General features: G+C 45.1%; 1 protein-coding gene across 2 annotated transcripts in view; it reads right to left on the bottom strand.

Moving 5' to 3' along the window:
• The window catches only part of trpm2 (transient receptor potential cation channel, subfamily M, member 2), a 543973-nt gene that overhangs the window by 151967 nt on the left and 374668 nt on the right, over positions 1-17338 (bottom strand). For both annotated transcript variants that reach the window (XM_041200804.1, XM_041200805.1), the window contains one exon: positions 10725-10874. In XM_041200804.1, coding sequence (XP_041056738.1) covers positions 10725-10874 — 150 coding nt within the window. The remainder of the gene's footprint in view (positions 1-10724; positions 10875-17338) is intronic.

Here is a 17338-nt window from a genome sequence, read left to right as displayed (position 1 = left end):
AACATGTAAAAAGTTTTGGAGAATGGCACCATATTCTACTGCAAGTCTTTCGTTGGCACTTGATTTTAATGATGTAGTGGACATGAATTTAATGGAATAGGGTAAAGACAGAAACAGTTTCATTTTACACTTTATAGTCATGACTACCAGATTCAGTCTTTCTACAGGAACACATGGAAAGGACAAATGGAATAAAGATGTAGATAACACCATGGGAAAATGGATAGGGACAAGACCTGGACCAAGATGCTAAATCCCTGACTCACAATCTTGTGGGGAGATGGGGGATTAGAATTTGCTAATGATGAGTTCAGACACCTGTGTGAAAATATGAACATTGTGGTCATGAAGACCACAGCTGAAAGTTCTTTCAGCAATGGACTCTGAAAGAAACATGTCGATGAGGTGCACCATTAGATCTTGGCCAATCAACCAAACAAGTTAATAACTGCCCTGGCATGGTTGGTCCATGCGAAGAATTTGCTTCAGCTGGTTGTTTATAGTCCTTATCAATCGGTCTGTGGGAGGAATCTCAAATTACCTTTTGTGATATCCACCCTGCCAGAAGGGACTACAATTAGTTCCATTTTTTCTGCACATTTGAATGCTTTACAAGGAAGAAGGGCTTTCTTCAAGGTGAAAGTCTCGGAGAAAATTTGGCGAGACCTGAGGCATTGTGTAAGATCTGAGATAAACTTTAATCCTGGGAATTTAAAAGAGAGCATCATAAAGCTGGAATGGTCCAGGTAAGGTGATAGGGTGTGATGGTAAGACAGTGATTGTCTAACATTGTAGTCAAGCTATGAATATCCATTTATCACAATTAATTGGGATTGATTACAAACTTTCAACATCTAAGCAAGTTAGTAGAAAGCCTGCAGGCCTGAAGGATTGCATCTTGTAGCTCACATACTCATATGTTTGACAGTTATAGGAATAGATTATGTTAGATCAGGGGCCAGATGGTGATAAACAGAATGATAGTGACTCATTGGAGAGGGCTATTAGCCTAAAGGATAACTGCCTAGAGTGAGTGTTCAGGTAATGTATATACCAGAAGGGTCATGAATGGAGGGATGAGACTGTTGTAGGAAGAGCAGGAAAGCTACTGGCAAGTTCAAATATTGGCTAAATGTGCAAGATGATAGATAAGAAGTAAGATTTATGGACTGGCAGAATGGAGTGAAAGAATGGAAACTAGAAAACTATCACCTACTGGTGATAGAACCTCTAATCATGGGAGGTCGAGATCCTGTAGCAGTTGTACAGAAAGACACCAAAGTGCAAGTAGAGGCCATAGCTTGACTAGATTATGCAATAGAACAAGGACTATAGAACAATCTAGAAACACCCTTATGACCGGGAAGTTTTGGCAGCTGTCAATAATTTAGAAGATAAATTAAAAGGAGAGTCATAGGGGAAAGCTAGCCTTATTCCAAGCTTATGGATATGTATGGAAAAAGTCCTCCCAGGTGGGAATTAAAAGGCTAAAGCAAGACTAAAGGCTCAGGATTTTAAAGAGGGACTTGAAGATCAAGATGTTAGAGTGGACTCTCCCACAGCAGCAAAAATAATCCTGAAATTTTTCCTCACTGTTGGTTACATGTTCATGGGATGTAGGTCAATTGATATAAAAGCCACATTTTTGCTGGGAGAAAAATTTTGGAAAGATGTGTTTTTGAAACCATCTAAAGAGGCAAGCGATGTAAAAACGATGTGCGTCGGTGGTGAAGGTACTGGATGTTTAAGGTGGTTGTTCGAGTACAGCTAGTTTTAAGGTCATATGATCATAGGAAATAGGAGCAGCCTGTTCTGCCATTCAATAAGATCATAGTAATCAGATAAGATAAAGATCATGATTATAAGATCACAACATTCTTGGTGGGTGAAAATGGAAAAGTCCCTTGGCTTGGAAGGCTAAGAAAATGAAAAGGGTGGTTACAAGCACTGCAGAAACATTGATTCTTGTTTGAGCAATATATATGGGGTTTTACTTGTCAAAATTTTAGGGGAAATTCTATATAAGGGACATTTTGGAATAGTTTGCCCATTGAATGTTATATAGATAACTATTCCCTATGAGATAACATGATTTAACAAAAAAATGACATTACAACCAATTTTACTCCCCCATCTGTCTGCCAACACTTTCTGGGGAGCACAAGCATTTAAGGCTGGGATAGACTGATTTTTGATTTCTCAGGGATTCAAGGGATATGTGGAGCAGGTGGGCCCAAGATTAGCCATGATCACATTGAATGGCAGAGCAGGCTTCACAGTCTGTATGGTCTACTCCTGTTTTTGTAAAAATTCTGCCCCAAGTTTCCTTGATTAAAGCACATTCATGAACCAAGAGGTTTTTTTTTAATGACAATCTGACAGCTTCCTGGTCACTTTTATTGATGTCCACTTTTTGTTTCCAGATTTTTAACACGGAACTCAAATTCTCAAAATGCCATTATAAAAGCAAAATACTGCGGATGCCAGAAATCCGAAATAAAAAAAAGAAAATGCTGGAAGTATTTGTAGTATAAGGGGTTAACTTGAACCAAGTAAAATGCTAGTCAGATGCTTTGTACGTCAAGAAATTATGCAGTATCACATGATTTCGCTCCCCTTCTTGCAGCCTCATGTAAGCTGCAGCCAGCACGGTAAGTTGCCTCAACAAAGCTTCAGTTCTCCATAGTTCAGCATGCTCAGTAAATATTCTAACAATATTATAGTACACAGCAGGTTTGACAGTGTCTGTAGAAAGAGAAACGGAGGTAACATTTCAAGTCGAATATGACTTGTCTTCAGAAAAAAGTTGCATTCAATTTGAAATGTCAACTCTGTTTCTCTCTCCACAAAAGCTGCCAGTATTTCCAGCACTTTCTGTCTTCATCTCAAACTGCCATGGTGTGAGCTGACCCTCTTGATAATTATTCAGGGATTTCAGATGGGATCTACAGGAATAAAGTGGGGATTCAGTAAATTCATGAATAATTTGATAAGTACCTGGAGAGATGTTTAGAAAAATCAATTGGACTGGAAAGCAGTAGAAAATAGGAGAAAGATGGTGGTGAAGTCTATGCATATCCCTACCTTAACATCATGTTTCCTCCCTGTTCCTTCCATCAGCTCACCCACTGCATCCACATGATGGGTGGAAGACCAGGTCCAGCTTCCCCAAACTCCCTGCCTCAACCTCACTTTCACTATCCCGAACCTCAGGGGTCACCAGGAGACAGGTGGTGACAAGCCCATAGCTTCAGGCCTTTGTATCTGAGGCTCAAATCTCAACTTGGTTAGAATGTCTTTGGGGCTCCTCTTGCCTTTCAAAGTGACTTCCACCTAATCAGCTGCTGCTGCAGTGCAGCATCTTTGCCCACTGCCCAGATTGGAGTCAGGAATGGTGCACAAGGGGTTGAGGGAAACGCTGTCTGAAATTGCCAAGACATTTGGGTCGGCCAGATGGACCTCAGTGGTAGAAACATAGGAATTAGGAGCAGGAGTAGGCCATTCAGCCCTTCGAGCCTGCTGCACCATTCATTATGATCATGGCTGATCATCCAATTCAATAGCCTGCTCCCGCTTTCACCCCCTACCCTTTGATCCCTTTCGCCCCAAGAGCTATATCTAACTCCTTCTTGAAAGCATACAATATTTTGGTCTCAACTACTTTCTGTGGTAACAAATTCCACAGGCTCACCACTCTCTGGGTGAAGAAATTTCTCCTCATCTCAGTCCTAAATGGTATACCCTGTATCCTCAGACTGTGACCCCTGGTTCTGGACTCTCCCACCATCGGGAACATTTTTCCTGCATCTACCCTGTCTATTCCTGCTAGAGTTTTATAGGTTTCTATAAGATCCCCCCTCATTCTTCTGAACTCCAGCAAGTATAATCCTAATCAACTCAATCTCTCCTCATATGTCAGTTCCGCCATCCCAGGAATCAGTCGGGTAAACCTTCGCTGCACTCCCTTTATAGCAAGTACATTCTTCCTCAGGTAAGGAGACCAAAACTGCACACAATATTCCAGGTGTGGTCTCACCAAGGCCCTGTATAATTGCAGCAAGACATCCCTGTTCCTGTACTCAAATCCTCTGGCTATGAAGGCCAACATACCATTTGCCTTCTTTACCACCTGCTGCACCTGCATGCTTACCTTCAGCGACTGGTGTACAAGGGCACCCAGATCTGTTTGCACATTCCCCTTTCTCAATTTATAGCCATTCAGATAATAATCTGCCTTCCTGTTTTTGCTACCAAAATGGATAACCCCACATTTATCTACATTATACTGCATCTGCATCTGCCCACTCACTCAACTTGTCCAAATTACACTGAAGCATCTATGCATCCTCCTCACAGCTCACCCTCCCACCCAGCTTTGTGTCATCTGCAAATTTGGAGATATTACATTTAATTCCCTCAGCTAAATCATTAATATATATTGTGAATAACTGGGGTCCCAGTACCGATCCCTGCGGCACCCCACCAGTCACTGCCTGCCTTTTGGAAAAAAACCTGTTTATTCCTACTCTTTGTTTCCTATCTGCCAACCAGTTTTCTATGCATCTCAATACACTACCTCCAATCCCATGCGCTTTAATTTTACACGCCAATCTCTTATGTAGGACTTTGCCGAAAGCCTTCTGAAAGTCCAAATAAACCACAACCACTGGCTCCCCCTCATCAACTCTACTAGTTACATCCTTGAAAAACTTCAGTAGATTTGTCGAGCATGATTTCACTTTCATAAATCCATGCTGACTAGGTCCGATTCTGCCACTGTTTTCTATGTGCTCAGCTATTAAGTCTTTTATAATGAACTCTAGAATTTTCTCCACTACCGACATCAGGCTGACTGGTCTATAATTCCCTATTTTCTCTCTACCTCCCTTTTTAAATAGTGGGATTACATTAGCTACCCTCCAATCCGTAGGAACTGTTGCAGAGTCTATAGAATCACTAGCATCCAGTATTTCTAGGGCCACTTCCTTAAGTACTCTGGGATGTAGATTATGAGGCCCTGGGGATATATCGGCCTTCATTCCCATCAATTTCTTCAACACCATTTCCCTACTAATACTGATTTCTTTCAGTTCTTCCCTTTCACTAACCCCTGTTTCCAAGAAATTTCCAAGAAATTAGAGTTGGCCAGATGGACCTCAGTGGTGCTTCATGAAGACCCAGCTACAGCAATCCCTGGCTTGAAGATGCTGACCACCAATGCACAGGGGTGTAGTTTGAAGGCAGTTGTTTTGAGAAACCCACATGAAGGACCCAGAGGTCACATGATAGTACCAAGAGGTATTGAAAAGGAGACATGGGGCGGAATTTTCTGTGACCATTGGCATCAGGCAACATAGCAGGTGAGAGCAGACAATATAGTGGGAAGGCCAAAAATCTGTTTCATGACGTCATGAAACCAGTTCGCGATCGTCCACTCCGCCCATCAATGGCGGGTTGCCTTTCCTGCTGCTGGACATACGGAACTTGATTTTAATACACCTGCATATCATTATAAGTCCTGCTGGCCAGAATCATCCCCCAAGTTGGATCATTTGGACACATTGGCGTGAGTGCATGCTTCGTAACATGATTTATAAGGCACCTGGCCAGCTGCACTTCGAGAGGAACTCGGTGGTAGTGCACAATAACATTGCCAGCACTCATGAGGGTTGCCTGTTGGACTTCAAGGTTGAGGGTGAGGGCACAGGCAAGTGGCTTTTTCCCACCTGGCTGACAGTGCGGTGCCGGAGCAAGGGCTGCATTGTGGTTGGGGCAAGTTGGGAGGCAGGGGGTGTGCAAGGGCTGCAATGTGGTTGATGGTAGTGCACAAGCATATGTTGGAGGGGTAGATAGGAAGTGGCCATGCATTTGGGAAACTGTGCCATCAAATTCCCTAGAGGTTTTCATCCTTCAGGCACAGACTGAAACTAATAAGCAGTTTAATGGACTGTAGAGCAATTGGATGACTGGGAAAGCTGGACGTGGAGCAGTCACTGGTGGAGGTGCTCACAGCCCCTTGCAATGTCATCAAGACCAGGGACATAGTTCAAGCTAACAGCACAGCCTTGCAGTGTGGCTTAGGAGAACACAACATGCAGTCCGGTCAGGTGGAGTGCGGTAGAGGTGGGTGGGATTTCAGCCAGCCATACAGCACTGTAAACACTTGCCATCCAAGTGGTGGCCAGCACTCTCCAGCATGCGTTAAGAGGCCTTCAGAATTAACCCAGAGAGGTTCTTAGTAGACCCAAGCTAACCCACACATCTTCCTCTTTCATCCTGCAGGATGAGTACATCAGCAGCATAGAGCCTGGTGACCTAGCTGTATGCTTCATGGCTTACAGAGAGCAGAAATGAAGAAGAGTGTGACAGAGGCACTTTGCTGGACAGAGGGAGGAGCAGCACCCTCAAGAAGAGGCGCCCGCACACATTGCTGAAAAGCCAAGAGAGCCGTTGCTGGTTGGTGCCTAGCTAGACCCAGGGTCTATAGTCAGAGCTTTTCATTCCTGTAGATGACTGAGAACCAGTGTCACTGAAGACAGTGTATGTCCAGAGAACATCTCCAACCACGGGGACATGGAGGGCATCCACTTTCAGTAGCCATGAAAGTGACTGCAGCACACAATTCTTACGCCAGTGGCTCCTCTCAGGGCTCTGTGGGATATCACAAGCCTCCGCACACAAGTGCATCCATGAGGTCACTGACGTCATATTTGTTACAGCACACAACTTTGTGCATTTCACCCGCGATTAAGAAAGCCAGGATGCAAGACCGCTGGGATTTCCTCAGATCTCAGGTTCCCAAAGGTGCAGGGTGCCATCGACTGCAAATGTTCGTGGCAACAAGCGGTCAACTACATCAACCAAAAGCGCTTCCGCTCACTGACTGTTCAGCTGGTGTGCGACCACCACAAACGCATCATGGTTCCCAGGGAGTGTCCACAGCTCCTACATTCTGTCAGTCTCAGATCCCTGACATCTTCCACGGTCCAGAGAGGCTGCAGGGTTGGCTCTTCAGGGACAAGAGCTACCCGCAAAGGATGTGGCTGATGACACCCGTGCGGCGACATCAGTGCAGCAGAGAGAAGGTACAACGAGACTCATGCTGCAGCTTGCACTTGGTGGAACAAACAATCGGAATGTTGAAAATGAGGTTCTGGTGTCTGGACTGGTCTGCAATACAGTCCACAGAAGGTGTCACACATCATTGTCACCTGCTGCGCCCTTCACAACCTGGGGCTGCAACAGGGAGAAGAGCTGGCCGAGGAGGAGATGGAGGAGCTGTATGTCCCCAATGAGGAAGACGTCAATGGGATGAGGGTGAAAAGGTCCTCAAAGGCAAGGATGACAGTGATGAAGCCATCGCAGTGGCCAGACAAGGAGGCGTGCTCAGGAGGCCCTCATAGCTGCTAGATTCGTGGACAGTGATGGAAACATGCAGTGAGGAGACACCATGGATCCTTACATTGCATCTGTGAACGTTTGACTCCTACCTGGCTAAGAGCAGTGCACATACACTTTGTGATAAGGCTCCTATCACAGAGATGCAGGACCCAAGAGCCATGGTCCCTACATTCCAGGTGGATAAGAACGACATGCAGTGGGATCACTCCATAGATCCTCACATAGCTTATATAAATGTCTGACTCCTGTCTGGCTGTTGGCAGATCGCTTGCGCTCTGTGAACACGGTTGTACCATGGAGATGCAGCGGGGAAACTTAACTTCTCGTGATCCTACGGCATTCTTCGTGAGCTGAACCTTTCAGGACCACACTGTCACTGGACGCAGATGCCAATAAGCCACACCTCAAAAGGTGCTGAGAGCACGCAGAGAGAATGACGGACTCTGTGATGCCAGTCCACGTCATTCCGGCAGCAATGATGAGCACCAGCAAGGTGCAGGCATCAGTAATGTGTCCAGAGTGTGAGAGACCAGACCATCACTTTGTCTGAAGGCTACACAAAGCATTGGGAAGAAGCCCTGGACTGAGACACATCTTATCTTGTACAGGAACCAAGGTTTCACATCTGAGTGACACGAACACTGCTCGTCAGAACAAGGAGCCATAGGCAGGAGACATTCTTGAGAGTTTATTTCCAATAGTGAAGTTACATACAAGTGATTAACACCCGTGCTCAGACTGCATAACTACGTCTCAACCTTCCTAACCCTGCCACAACGTCTTGGTGCTCCCCCGACATCCACAGCAAAGGTAGAGGCAGCTTACTGACTGCTGTGCCGTGATGACCTGGGCGGACATCCTCTGGAGGGCCTCAACTTCCTTTCGGGGTCCTGCTGTGTAGAAGTGGCACCCTCCTCCGCCTGTGGAGCTGAAGCTGCTGGGAGCACAGGAAGAGGGGATACGGATGGACTGGATACTCCCGGAGTTACCTGGGTGGATGGCCCCAGGGTGAGCACCTGCTGAACCTCCTCCCTTTGGGTGCCTGAGGGCCCCTGGCTGATTCCTTGAGAAGGGAAAGCTGGAGTGAAATCGAGCTGCCTTGCACCCCTCTTGCATTGACATTGTTGGAGGCCGGTTATGGTGTCAGTGATGGAGTTCAGCCTGCACAGTAGTGCAGGACACATGTCCTGGACCATGGAGGCTGCTGCCATCCTGCCAATGTTGACCTCGCTGCATTGGCATGATGGTGTGATCACCTGAACTGAAAGCAGACGGATTCCATCTGAGGAGCGCAGCTGTCACCTCTTCCTGCTGTCCCCGTGATTGTAGCTGCAGCTCCAACAAGGGGACTGTTTGAGGACTGAGTCCAGAGGTTCATCATTTGACTTGGACTCAGCAGATCCCTTGCCTCCAGCAGTTCCTCTGGGTGCCAGCGACCTCGGGTGTCCCTGCTTCTGCATGCTGTGGAACAGATTGTGTGCTGTGTTCACCAGGTAGTGAATCCGAGCCTGCTGTACATCTCGGTCCCACTGGGGCATGTGTCACTGCGCTGGTGGAGGCTGTGGTTGAGGCACTATGATGTGTCTTCAAGGGTGCTGTTCTCAGGGTCCTCATCATCCCGTTGACACTGGAGTCAGGGTCAAGGTTGCCTGAGGGCAACATGGCGGACTTGCCAATGCGAGAAAATGGAGATTATTGGTACATGGCCGGCATGGTACACAGAACAGTGGACTGACAGTTGAATTGCCAGAGAGAAGATCTGGTGCATGATGCTCACTTGGATGCTTGGCAACGACCTTGTTGTCGCAGCAGAAATAGTCCACCTCCTTCCAGCCAGCTCTAATGTGTGCCTTCGAAGGGAGTGAGGACCTTGATGTCCAGCACTCCACCCCCGCTCTGGGACCTCTCCCTTTGTGCATAATCGTGAAGACAAATGGAAAGAGTTTGAGCAAGGTGCATGTCTGGCCAAATGAGATGGATGCCAGGTGTGTATTTGTGTGTGATGAGTGGAGCAATGGACAGGCGATCCACAGTGGAGATCAGGCCAGATGGAGATGTGAGGGTGTGTGTGAGAGAGTGTCTTTTGAGCTGGCAGTGAGTAAGATGCCAGTGAACGTGTGATGGGCTTGTGACTGTGTGAGTTTAGAGTGATGAAACGGTTGACGTACCCTGGCGTAACGGATGGGATAGTTCATCCTCTTTCTGCACTGGATGCCAGCGTTGGCACAGAACCACCGACTGTCACTGCCCCCCAAGCCAGATTGGTCATGTTGCTGCCCCTTCTGCAGCCAGAATGGGAGGACATCACAGCAGGTCTCCATGGGGCCCAAAAGGTGTTCCAGAGATGTGTCACTGAATTGGGGGGGCTTCAGTCTTCTTGCCTCTCAGGGCCATGTCTTCTGTGCAGCAGTCCTGGGCTGGAAGCACAGAGATGTGCACGCAGCTGCACCTTACATACGGTGCCCAATGTAAGGAAGTGGCGAGGTGACGTCATGGCGGGTGAATCGATGGCCGCCCACCAGCAAAATGGCATGTTTCCCGAGAATGCTTGGTTAATGAGGCAGGATTGGGACAATGGCGTGAAAAGCTGCCATTGTGGCCAGCAGGTAAAATGTCCTTTTCCCCACTCGCTACTGCACTAAGTGCAAATCTGGACGATTCTGCCCGATTCTGCCCAAGTTAACTCAAACAGTAGAGCTTGCAGGACACCAAGCATGTGGCTGAATGAAGGGAGAAGCAGGAATATTGGAAAAAAGATGAGTCAGAGTGGTTAATGTGGCTTGGTTTCAGCACACGAAGATGACAGACTGTGGTATTCAGTGAAACAAATGACCTTCATTGAACAGACACACCGGTTCTGAACAAGAGAAGGAAAGTACAACCCATGGAGCCTCTGCAGGGATCATCCTCTCACTTTGGATAAAATGAGTGTGGTTGCGCTGGATACGAAGCTCTGAGGTTTGATATTACGTAGTAATCCCCTGAATCTCTGCTCTCCCACACCCCCTCACTTTGCAACCCCACTCCCGAACACATCAGCATCTCGCTCCCACTCTTATAAATCCCAAACTAATCCAACTGTCCCATTCTCTCCCCCCAGGCCTGTCAATCACAAACTAATCCCATTGGTCCACTCTCTCCTCATGGCCCTGTATCAATCCCAAATGAATCCACTACCCTGATCTCCAGGAAGTGCTGGATCAACAGGAGAGGAAGAGGGGGAAAATGGGGGAAAAACTGGAAGGGAAAGTGGAGGAGAGGAAGATCAATAACATATGTGGGAGGAGCCTGAATGTATTGTGTCCTTTTGGCCTGGCTCATACCTGCTCCCAGAAAATGGATGCCAGATCCTTTCGCTTCTGTAAAATTGCCCAGATAAAGAGGTCACGCTCTGGGTCCTCAGCTTCCTCCTTGCAGATCTCACTCTCCTTGGAGTAAGTGGACTGCATGTCCTGGGGAGTTGATGGCAGGACCTACGGATAGAAAAATCAGAGCATCATAGTGAGTTCAGAGATCACCTTCAGCTTCAGAAGGTCACTGCAGAACTTTCAAGAATACAAAAAGTAGGAACAGGAGTAGACCGTATAGCCTCTTGAAGCTGCTCCATCATTCAATATGATCATGGCTGATCTTTTGCCTCAACTTCACACTCCTGCCCATTCTCCATATTCCATTCCCTGAGAGACAAAACAATCTGCCTTTCCAAACCTTAAATATATTCACTGATGGAGCATCCACAACCCTCTTGGATACAGAATTCCCAAGATTCACAACCCTCTGCATGAAGAAGATCCTCTATCTCACTCCTAAATGATTGGTCCCTTATCCTGAGACTGTGCCCCTGTGTTCTAGTTTCCCCAGCCAGGGGAAACAACCTCTTAGTGTCTACCCTGTTAAGCCATTCAGAATCTTGGATGTTTCAATGTTATCACCAGTCATTCTCATAAAGTCCAGAGTATAGGCCCAATTTACTAAGCCTGTCATTATAGGGCAACATTCTCAATCCTAGGGACCAATCTAGTGAATATCCACTGTATGGCTTCCAATGCAATTATATCTTTTCTTAAATATGGAGACCAAAACCATGCAGTGTTCCAGATGTGGCCTCACCAAAGCCCTGTACAACTGTAGCAAAACTTCTTTATTTTTGTACTCCAATCCCCTTGCAATGAAGGCCAACATGACATTTGCCTTCCTAATTGCTTGTTAACGTTGTGTTCCTTGTACAAGTATACCCAAGTCTCTCTGAATATCAACATTTAGAGCTTTCATACCTTTTTTTTAAAAAAAGCTACTTTTCTGTTATAGCCAAGGTGAATAACCTCACACCTTGCAACATTATACTTTACCTTTCTCCTTGTTGCTTATTCAGTTAACCTGCCTATACCTCTGCAGTCTTTTTGTAATTGGACAGAATATAAAGAATGGCAGAGAATGGCTGAAAGGTTAATCTGGAGAAAGAAATTAGAGAATGAGAGGAAGCTAGCTAGAAATGTAAAAACAGATAGCAAGAGTGTTGATCCTCTAGAGAGTGACAGTGGGGAGTTAATAGTAGATAATAAGGAAATGGTGGAAGAAATGCACAAATATTTTGCTTCTGTGTTCACTATAGAGGATACAAAAAACATTCTGGTAATAGCTGGAAATCAGGAGGTGAACGGGAGAAAGGAACTTGGTGAAATTGAAATCACTAGAGAAATGGTACTGAGCAAATTGGTGGAGTTACAGGCTGGCAAGTCCCCGGGTCCCGATTGACTACAGCCTAGGGTCTTAAAAGAGGTGGCTAAGTGAGGTAATCGATGCACTGGTATTAATTTTCCAAAATTCGCTAGATTCTGGGAAGGTTCCATCAGATTGGAAAGTAGCAAATGTAACCCCTCTATTCAAGAACGGAGGGAGGCAGAAAACCGGAAACTATAAGCTACTTAGCTTGACATATGTCATGGGGAAGTTATTGGAATTGATCATTAAGGAGGTTATAGCTGGGCATTTAGAAGAGCTCAAGGCAATTGGGAAGAGTCAGCATGGTTTTGTGAAAGGAAAATCATGTTGAACCAATTTATTGGAGTTTTTTTGAAGGAGTAACATACACAGTGGATAAAGGGGAGCCTGTAGATGTACCGTACTTGGATTTCCAGAAGGCATTTGATAAGGTGCCACATCAACAATTATTACAGAAAATAAAAGTGCATGGTGTAGGGGATAACATATTAGCATGGATAGAAGATCCCACAGGGGTCCCGCAACCCCGCAACATTTTACAATTTACATCAATAACTCAGATGAGGGGAATTAAGACATTGTAGTTAAGTTTTCAGATGACACAAAAATAGGTAGGAAAGTATGTTGTGAAGAGGAAATGGAGGTTGCAGATGGATATAGATAAGTTGAGTGAGTGGGCAAGGATCTAGCAAATGGAGTTTAATGTGGGAAAATATGAAGTTGTTCACTTTGGCTGGAAGAACAACAGAGTGTTACTTAAATGGAGAATGGCTGCATAATTCTGAGGTGCAAGGGGATCTAGGTGTTCTAGTACATGAGTCACAAAGTATGCAGGTACAGCAAGTAATTAAGAAGGTTAGTGGAATGCTATCCTTTATTACAAGAGGAATTGAACATAAAAGTAAGGATATTATGCTTCAGTTATACAGAGCATTGGTAAGACTGCATCTCAAATACTGTGCGCAGTTTCAGTCTCCTTATTTAAGGAAAGATATAAGTCCCATAGAGGTGGTTCAGAGGAGGCTTACTAGATTGATACCTGGAATGATTGGGTTGTCTTATGAGGAAAGGTTGGATAGACTGGGCTTGTTTCCACTGGAGTTTAGAAGATTGAGGGGTGATTTGATTGAAGTATACAAGATCCTGAAGCACCTTGACAAGGTAGACATCAAAGGGATGTTTCCCCATGTGGGTGAGTCCAGAACTAGGAAGCACTGTTTTAAAATTAGGGGTTGCCCTTTTAGGACAGAGATGAGGAGAATTTTTTTCTCTGAGGGTTGTGCAACTTTGGAACTCTCTGCCTCAGAAGGTGGTAGAGGTGGGGTCATTGAATATTTTTAAGGCAGAGGTAGATAGATTCTTGTTAGGCAAGGGAACCAAAGGTTACCGGGGCTGGATGGGAATGTGGAAATTGAAACACGATGATCAGCCATGATCTTATTGAATGGCGGAGCAGGCTTGAGGGGCCGGATGGTCTACTCCTGTTCCCATTTCTTATGTTTTTATGTGTCCTACTCACAGCTTACGTACCCACCTAGCTTTGTAACATGAGCAAACCTAGATAAATTACTCTCGGTCTCTTCATCTAATTAATTAATATTGATTGTGAGTAGCTGAGCCCCCAGATTGATCCTTGCGGCATTCCATTAGTTGGAGCTTTAGCTTGGCTAAATTACTATACACATAGCACTGCAAGTGTTTGCTCCAGTCATCAGACGGTAACTTTATCATTTTGAATTCAAGCCTTGGCATTCTGCTTTTCCATTAATGTAACAGAAATTTAGTGACAGCTCCCCACCAGTCCCAGCAGGTCATAGAATTAAAGCACTGAGGCTATATAACCCATTGTGCCTGTATTGATATTGGCTCCTTGAAAGAGCTATTCAATTAACCCCATTTCCCACAGCACTATGGCATTAAGCTAGTTGACCCGCTCAGGTGGCTATAAAAGATCCCACGACACTATTTCCTAGAATCACAGAATCTTTACAGTGCAGGAGGAAATTGAGTCTGCATTGGCCCTCTGAAAGATCATTCTACCTAGTCCCACTCCCCTGCCTTATCCCTGTAACCTTGCACATTCTCTTTTTTTCAGATAGAAATCCAATTCCCCTTCGAATATCTCGATCGAACCTGCATTTGAAGTTCATTCCAGGCTCCAACCGCCCTCCAGGTGAAACGTTTTTTCCTCACACCACTTTCACCCCTTTTGTCAATTGTTTTGAATCTGTGCCCTCTAGTTCTTGATGTCCTCTTGAGTGGTAACGGTTTCTCACCATTTACCCTTCAGGATTGTGAATACCTCTGTCAAGTCTCCTCTCAGCCTTCTTTTCTCCAAGGAAAACAGTCCCAACCTTTCCAATCTATCCTCATAGCTGCAGTTCTTTATCCTTAAAATCATTCTTGTGAATCTCCTCTGTACTCTGTCCAATGCCTTCACATCTTTCTTCAAGTAATACTCCAATACTCCAGATGAGGCCTAACTAGTGTCTTATATAAGTTCAACATGACCTCCTTACTCTTGTACTCAATGCCCCTATTAATAAAGCCTAAGATACTATATGCTTTATTCATGCTCTGTCAACATGCCCTGCCATCTTCAGTGACTTATGTACATATACACCAAGGTCCTTCTGTTTCTGCACCCCCTTTCGAGGCTCTCCCTTTATTTTATACTGTCTCACTATATTTTTCCTGCCAAAATGTCACACTTTTCTGCATTGAATTTCATCTGCCACTTGTCTGTCCAATCCACCAACATGTCAATGTTCTTTTGGAGTTCAAGACTATCCACATCACAGTTGACAACATTTCCAATCTTTATATCATATGCAAATTTTGAAATCATGCCCTGCACACCACAGTGTAGGTCGTTAATATATATCAGGAAGAGCAAGGGTCCCAACACTGACCCCTGGGGAACTCCACTACAATCTTCCTCAAATCTGAAAGACAACCATTTATCATTACTCTCTGTTTCCTGTCACTCAGCCAATTTCTTATCCAAGTGCCCACTTTTCCTTTTATTCCATGAGATAGAATTTTGTTCACAAGTCTATTGCATGGCGCTGTATCAAATGCCTTTTAAAAATCCATAAATGCCACATCAATAGTGTTGCCCTTATCAATCTTCTCTGCTACCTCCTCAAAAAGCTCCAGCAAGTCAGTTAAACATGATTTTTCCTTAATGAATCCATGCTGGCTTCATTATCCTGCACTTGTCTAAGTGACTATTGAATTGTGTCCTGAATTATAGTTTCCAGAAATTTCCCTATTACTGAATTCAAACTGGTCTGTAGTTGCGGATGACACAAAGATTGGCTGGCTGGTTAACAGTGAGGTTGAGTGTCTTGGGTAGCAAGAAGATATAGACGGGATGGTCAAATGGGCAGATAAGTGGCAGATGGAATTGAACCCTGAAAAGTGTGTCTCCTTGTCAAATGACTCCGTCCAAAGTGTATCAAGGAAGTATTCAGTGAACCAGGAAGTTCTGAGGAACAAAGGGACCTTGGTGTGTGTGTCCATAGATTTCTAAAGGCAGAGGGGCATGTTAGTGGGGTGATTAAAAAGGCATATGGGACACTTGTCTTTATCATTCGGGGCATAGATTACAAAAGTAGGGAGATCATGTTGGAGTTGTATCGAACCTCGATGAGGCCACAGCTGGAGTACTGTGTGCAGTTCTGGTCGCCACATTATAGGAAGGATGTGATTGCACTGGAGGGGGTGCAGAGGAGATTCACCAGGATGTTGCCTAGGATGAAACATTTAAGTTATGAAGAGAGGTTGGATAGGTTTGGGTTGTTTTCATTGGAGCAGAGAAGACTGAGGGGCAATCTAATCGAGGTGTACAAGGTTATGAGGGGCATGGACAGGGTGGACAGGGAGCAGCAGTTTCCCTTATTTGAAGGATCAGTCATGAGGGGACATAATTTCAAGGTGAGGGGCAGGAGGTTTAGGGGGTTGTGAGGAAAAACTTTTTTACCCCGAAGGTGGTGACGTTCTGGATTGCGCTGCCTGGGAAGGTGATGGAAGCGGGTTGCCTCACATACTTTTAAAAAAAGTACCTGGATGAGCACTTGGCACATCATAACATTCAAGGCTATGGGCCAAGTGCTGGTAAATGGGATTAGATAGGTAGGTCAGGTGTTTCTCACGTGTCAATGCAGACTCGATAGGCCAAAGGGCTTCTTCTGCACTGTGTGATTCTACGAAGGGTCCAAGATTAAAGGAAGAAAAGCTACAGGAAGCAGACTTAAAGCGAGAGGCCAGAAGGTCCAAAGAGATGGCTGAGGGTCTATAACTCTTTGCTATGGGTATGTGAAGCATTGGTGTACTGTTGACAGCTGAGTTGATGAGAGTTAGTGCGTGGAAGACAGCTTGAATGCATGTGGTGACCGGGGGGGGTGGTGGGGGGAGAACATCAGAAGAAGTGTTCAAAAACCTGGAGGTGGACCCTTGAGGAAGGCATCTGAGAGAAGTTTGGGAGAAAATTCTTGGAGAGTGGAGAACGGAAACTCTCATGTGAAAGACGGAGTTCAGTGAGTCTGGTTGACTCATGGTGTGACATACGTCTGGGGGGAGCTGATAAGAGATTCATAGCATCTATTTGGAGTGGCATCAGTCACTTGGTTTCAGAGTGTGGTGTGTCTGACCACAGGTCACCTGTTGGTTTACATGGACTGTGAACATTAGAGTATAAGATTTGAGTTCTGTTGAAGGGTCATGAGGACTCGAAACGTCAACTCTTTTCTTCTCCGCCGATGCTGCCAGACCTGCTGAGTTTTTCCAGGTAATTCTGTTTTTGTTGTAGAGTATAAGATAGCTTTCGTAACTTGTGTTATCCTTACAAATCTGTGTATATCTGTGAAGGAGTAACATAGTTCATCTTTTCTTTTGAATATTTGTTTTATTCTTTTGTTAAAAGTTCATCAGCTGACTTCTGGAACTCTGTTCAGTAGCTATTCTCCACGTATCTAAACAAAAAGTAAAAGGATCTATCTAGCTGGGTTCCACCCTGATCAAGCTTGCCCAATGGTCATATCAGCTGGGACACTGAGTCTCTCCACATCAGACCAGGCTATTCACCCCTTTTAAAAGATGGTGTTGCCATGGATTCCCTGTAGGCCCAACTCTCGCTAATGTTTTTGATGTTTCCATGCGAAGCACATTTTTGATTAAATAATTCCTAACCTCCAACACCTTTCATATTTCT

The sequence above is a fragment of the Carcharodon carcharias genome, chromosome 12 (assembly GCF_017639515.1).
Source record: "Carcharodon carcharias isolate sCarCar2 chromosome 12, sCarCar2.pri, whole genome shotgun sequence".
Classification (NCBI taxonomy): domain Eukaryota; kingdom Metazoa; phylum Chordata; class Chondrichthyes; order Lamniformes; family Lamnidae; genus Carcharodon; species Carcharodon carcharias.
The sequence above is the reverse complement of the archived record's forward strand: the minus strand, read 5'-3'. Positions and strand labels throughout refer to the sequence as shown.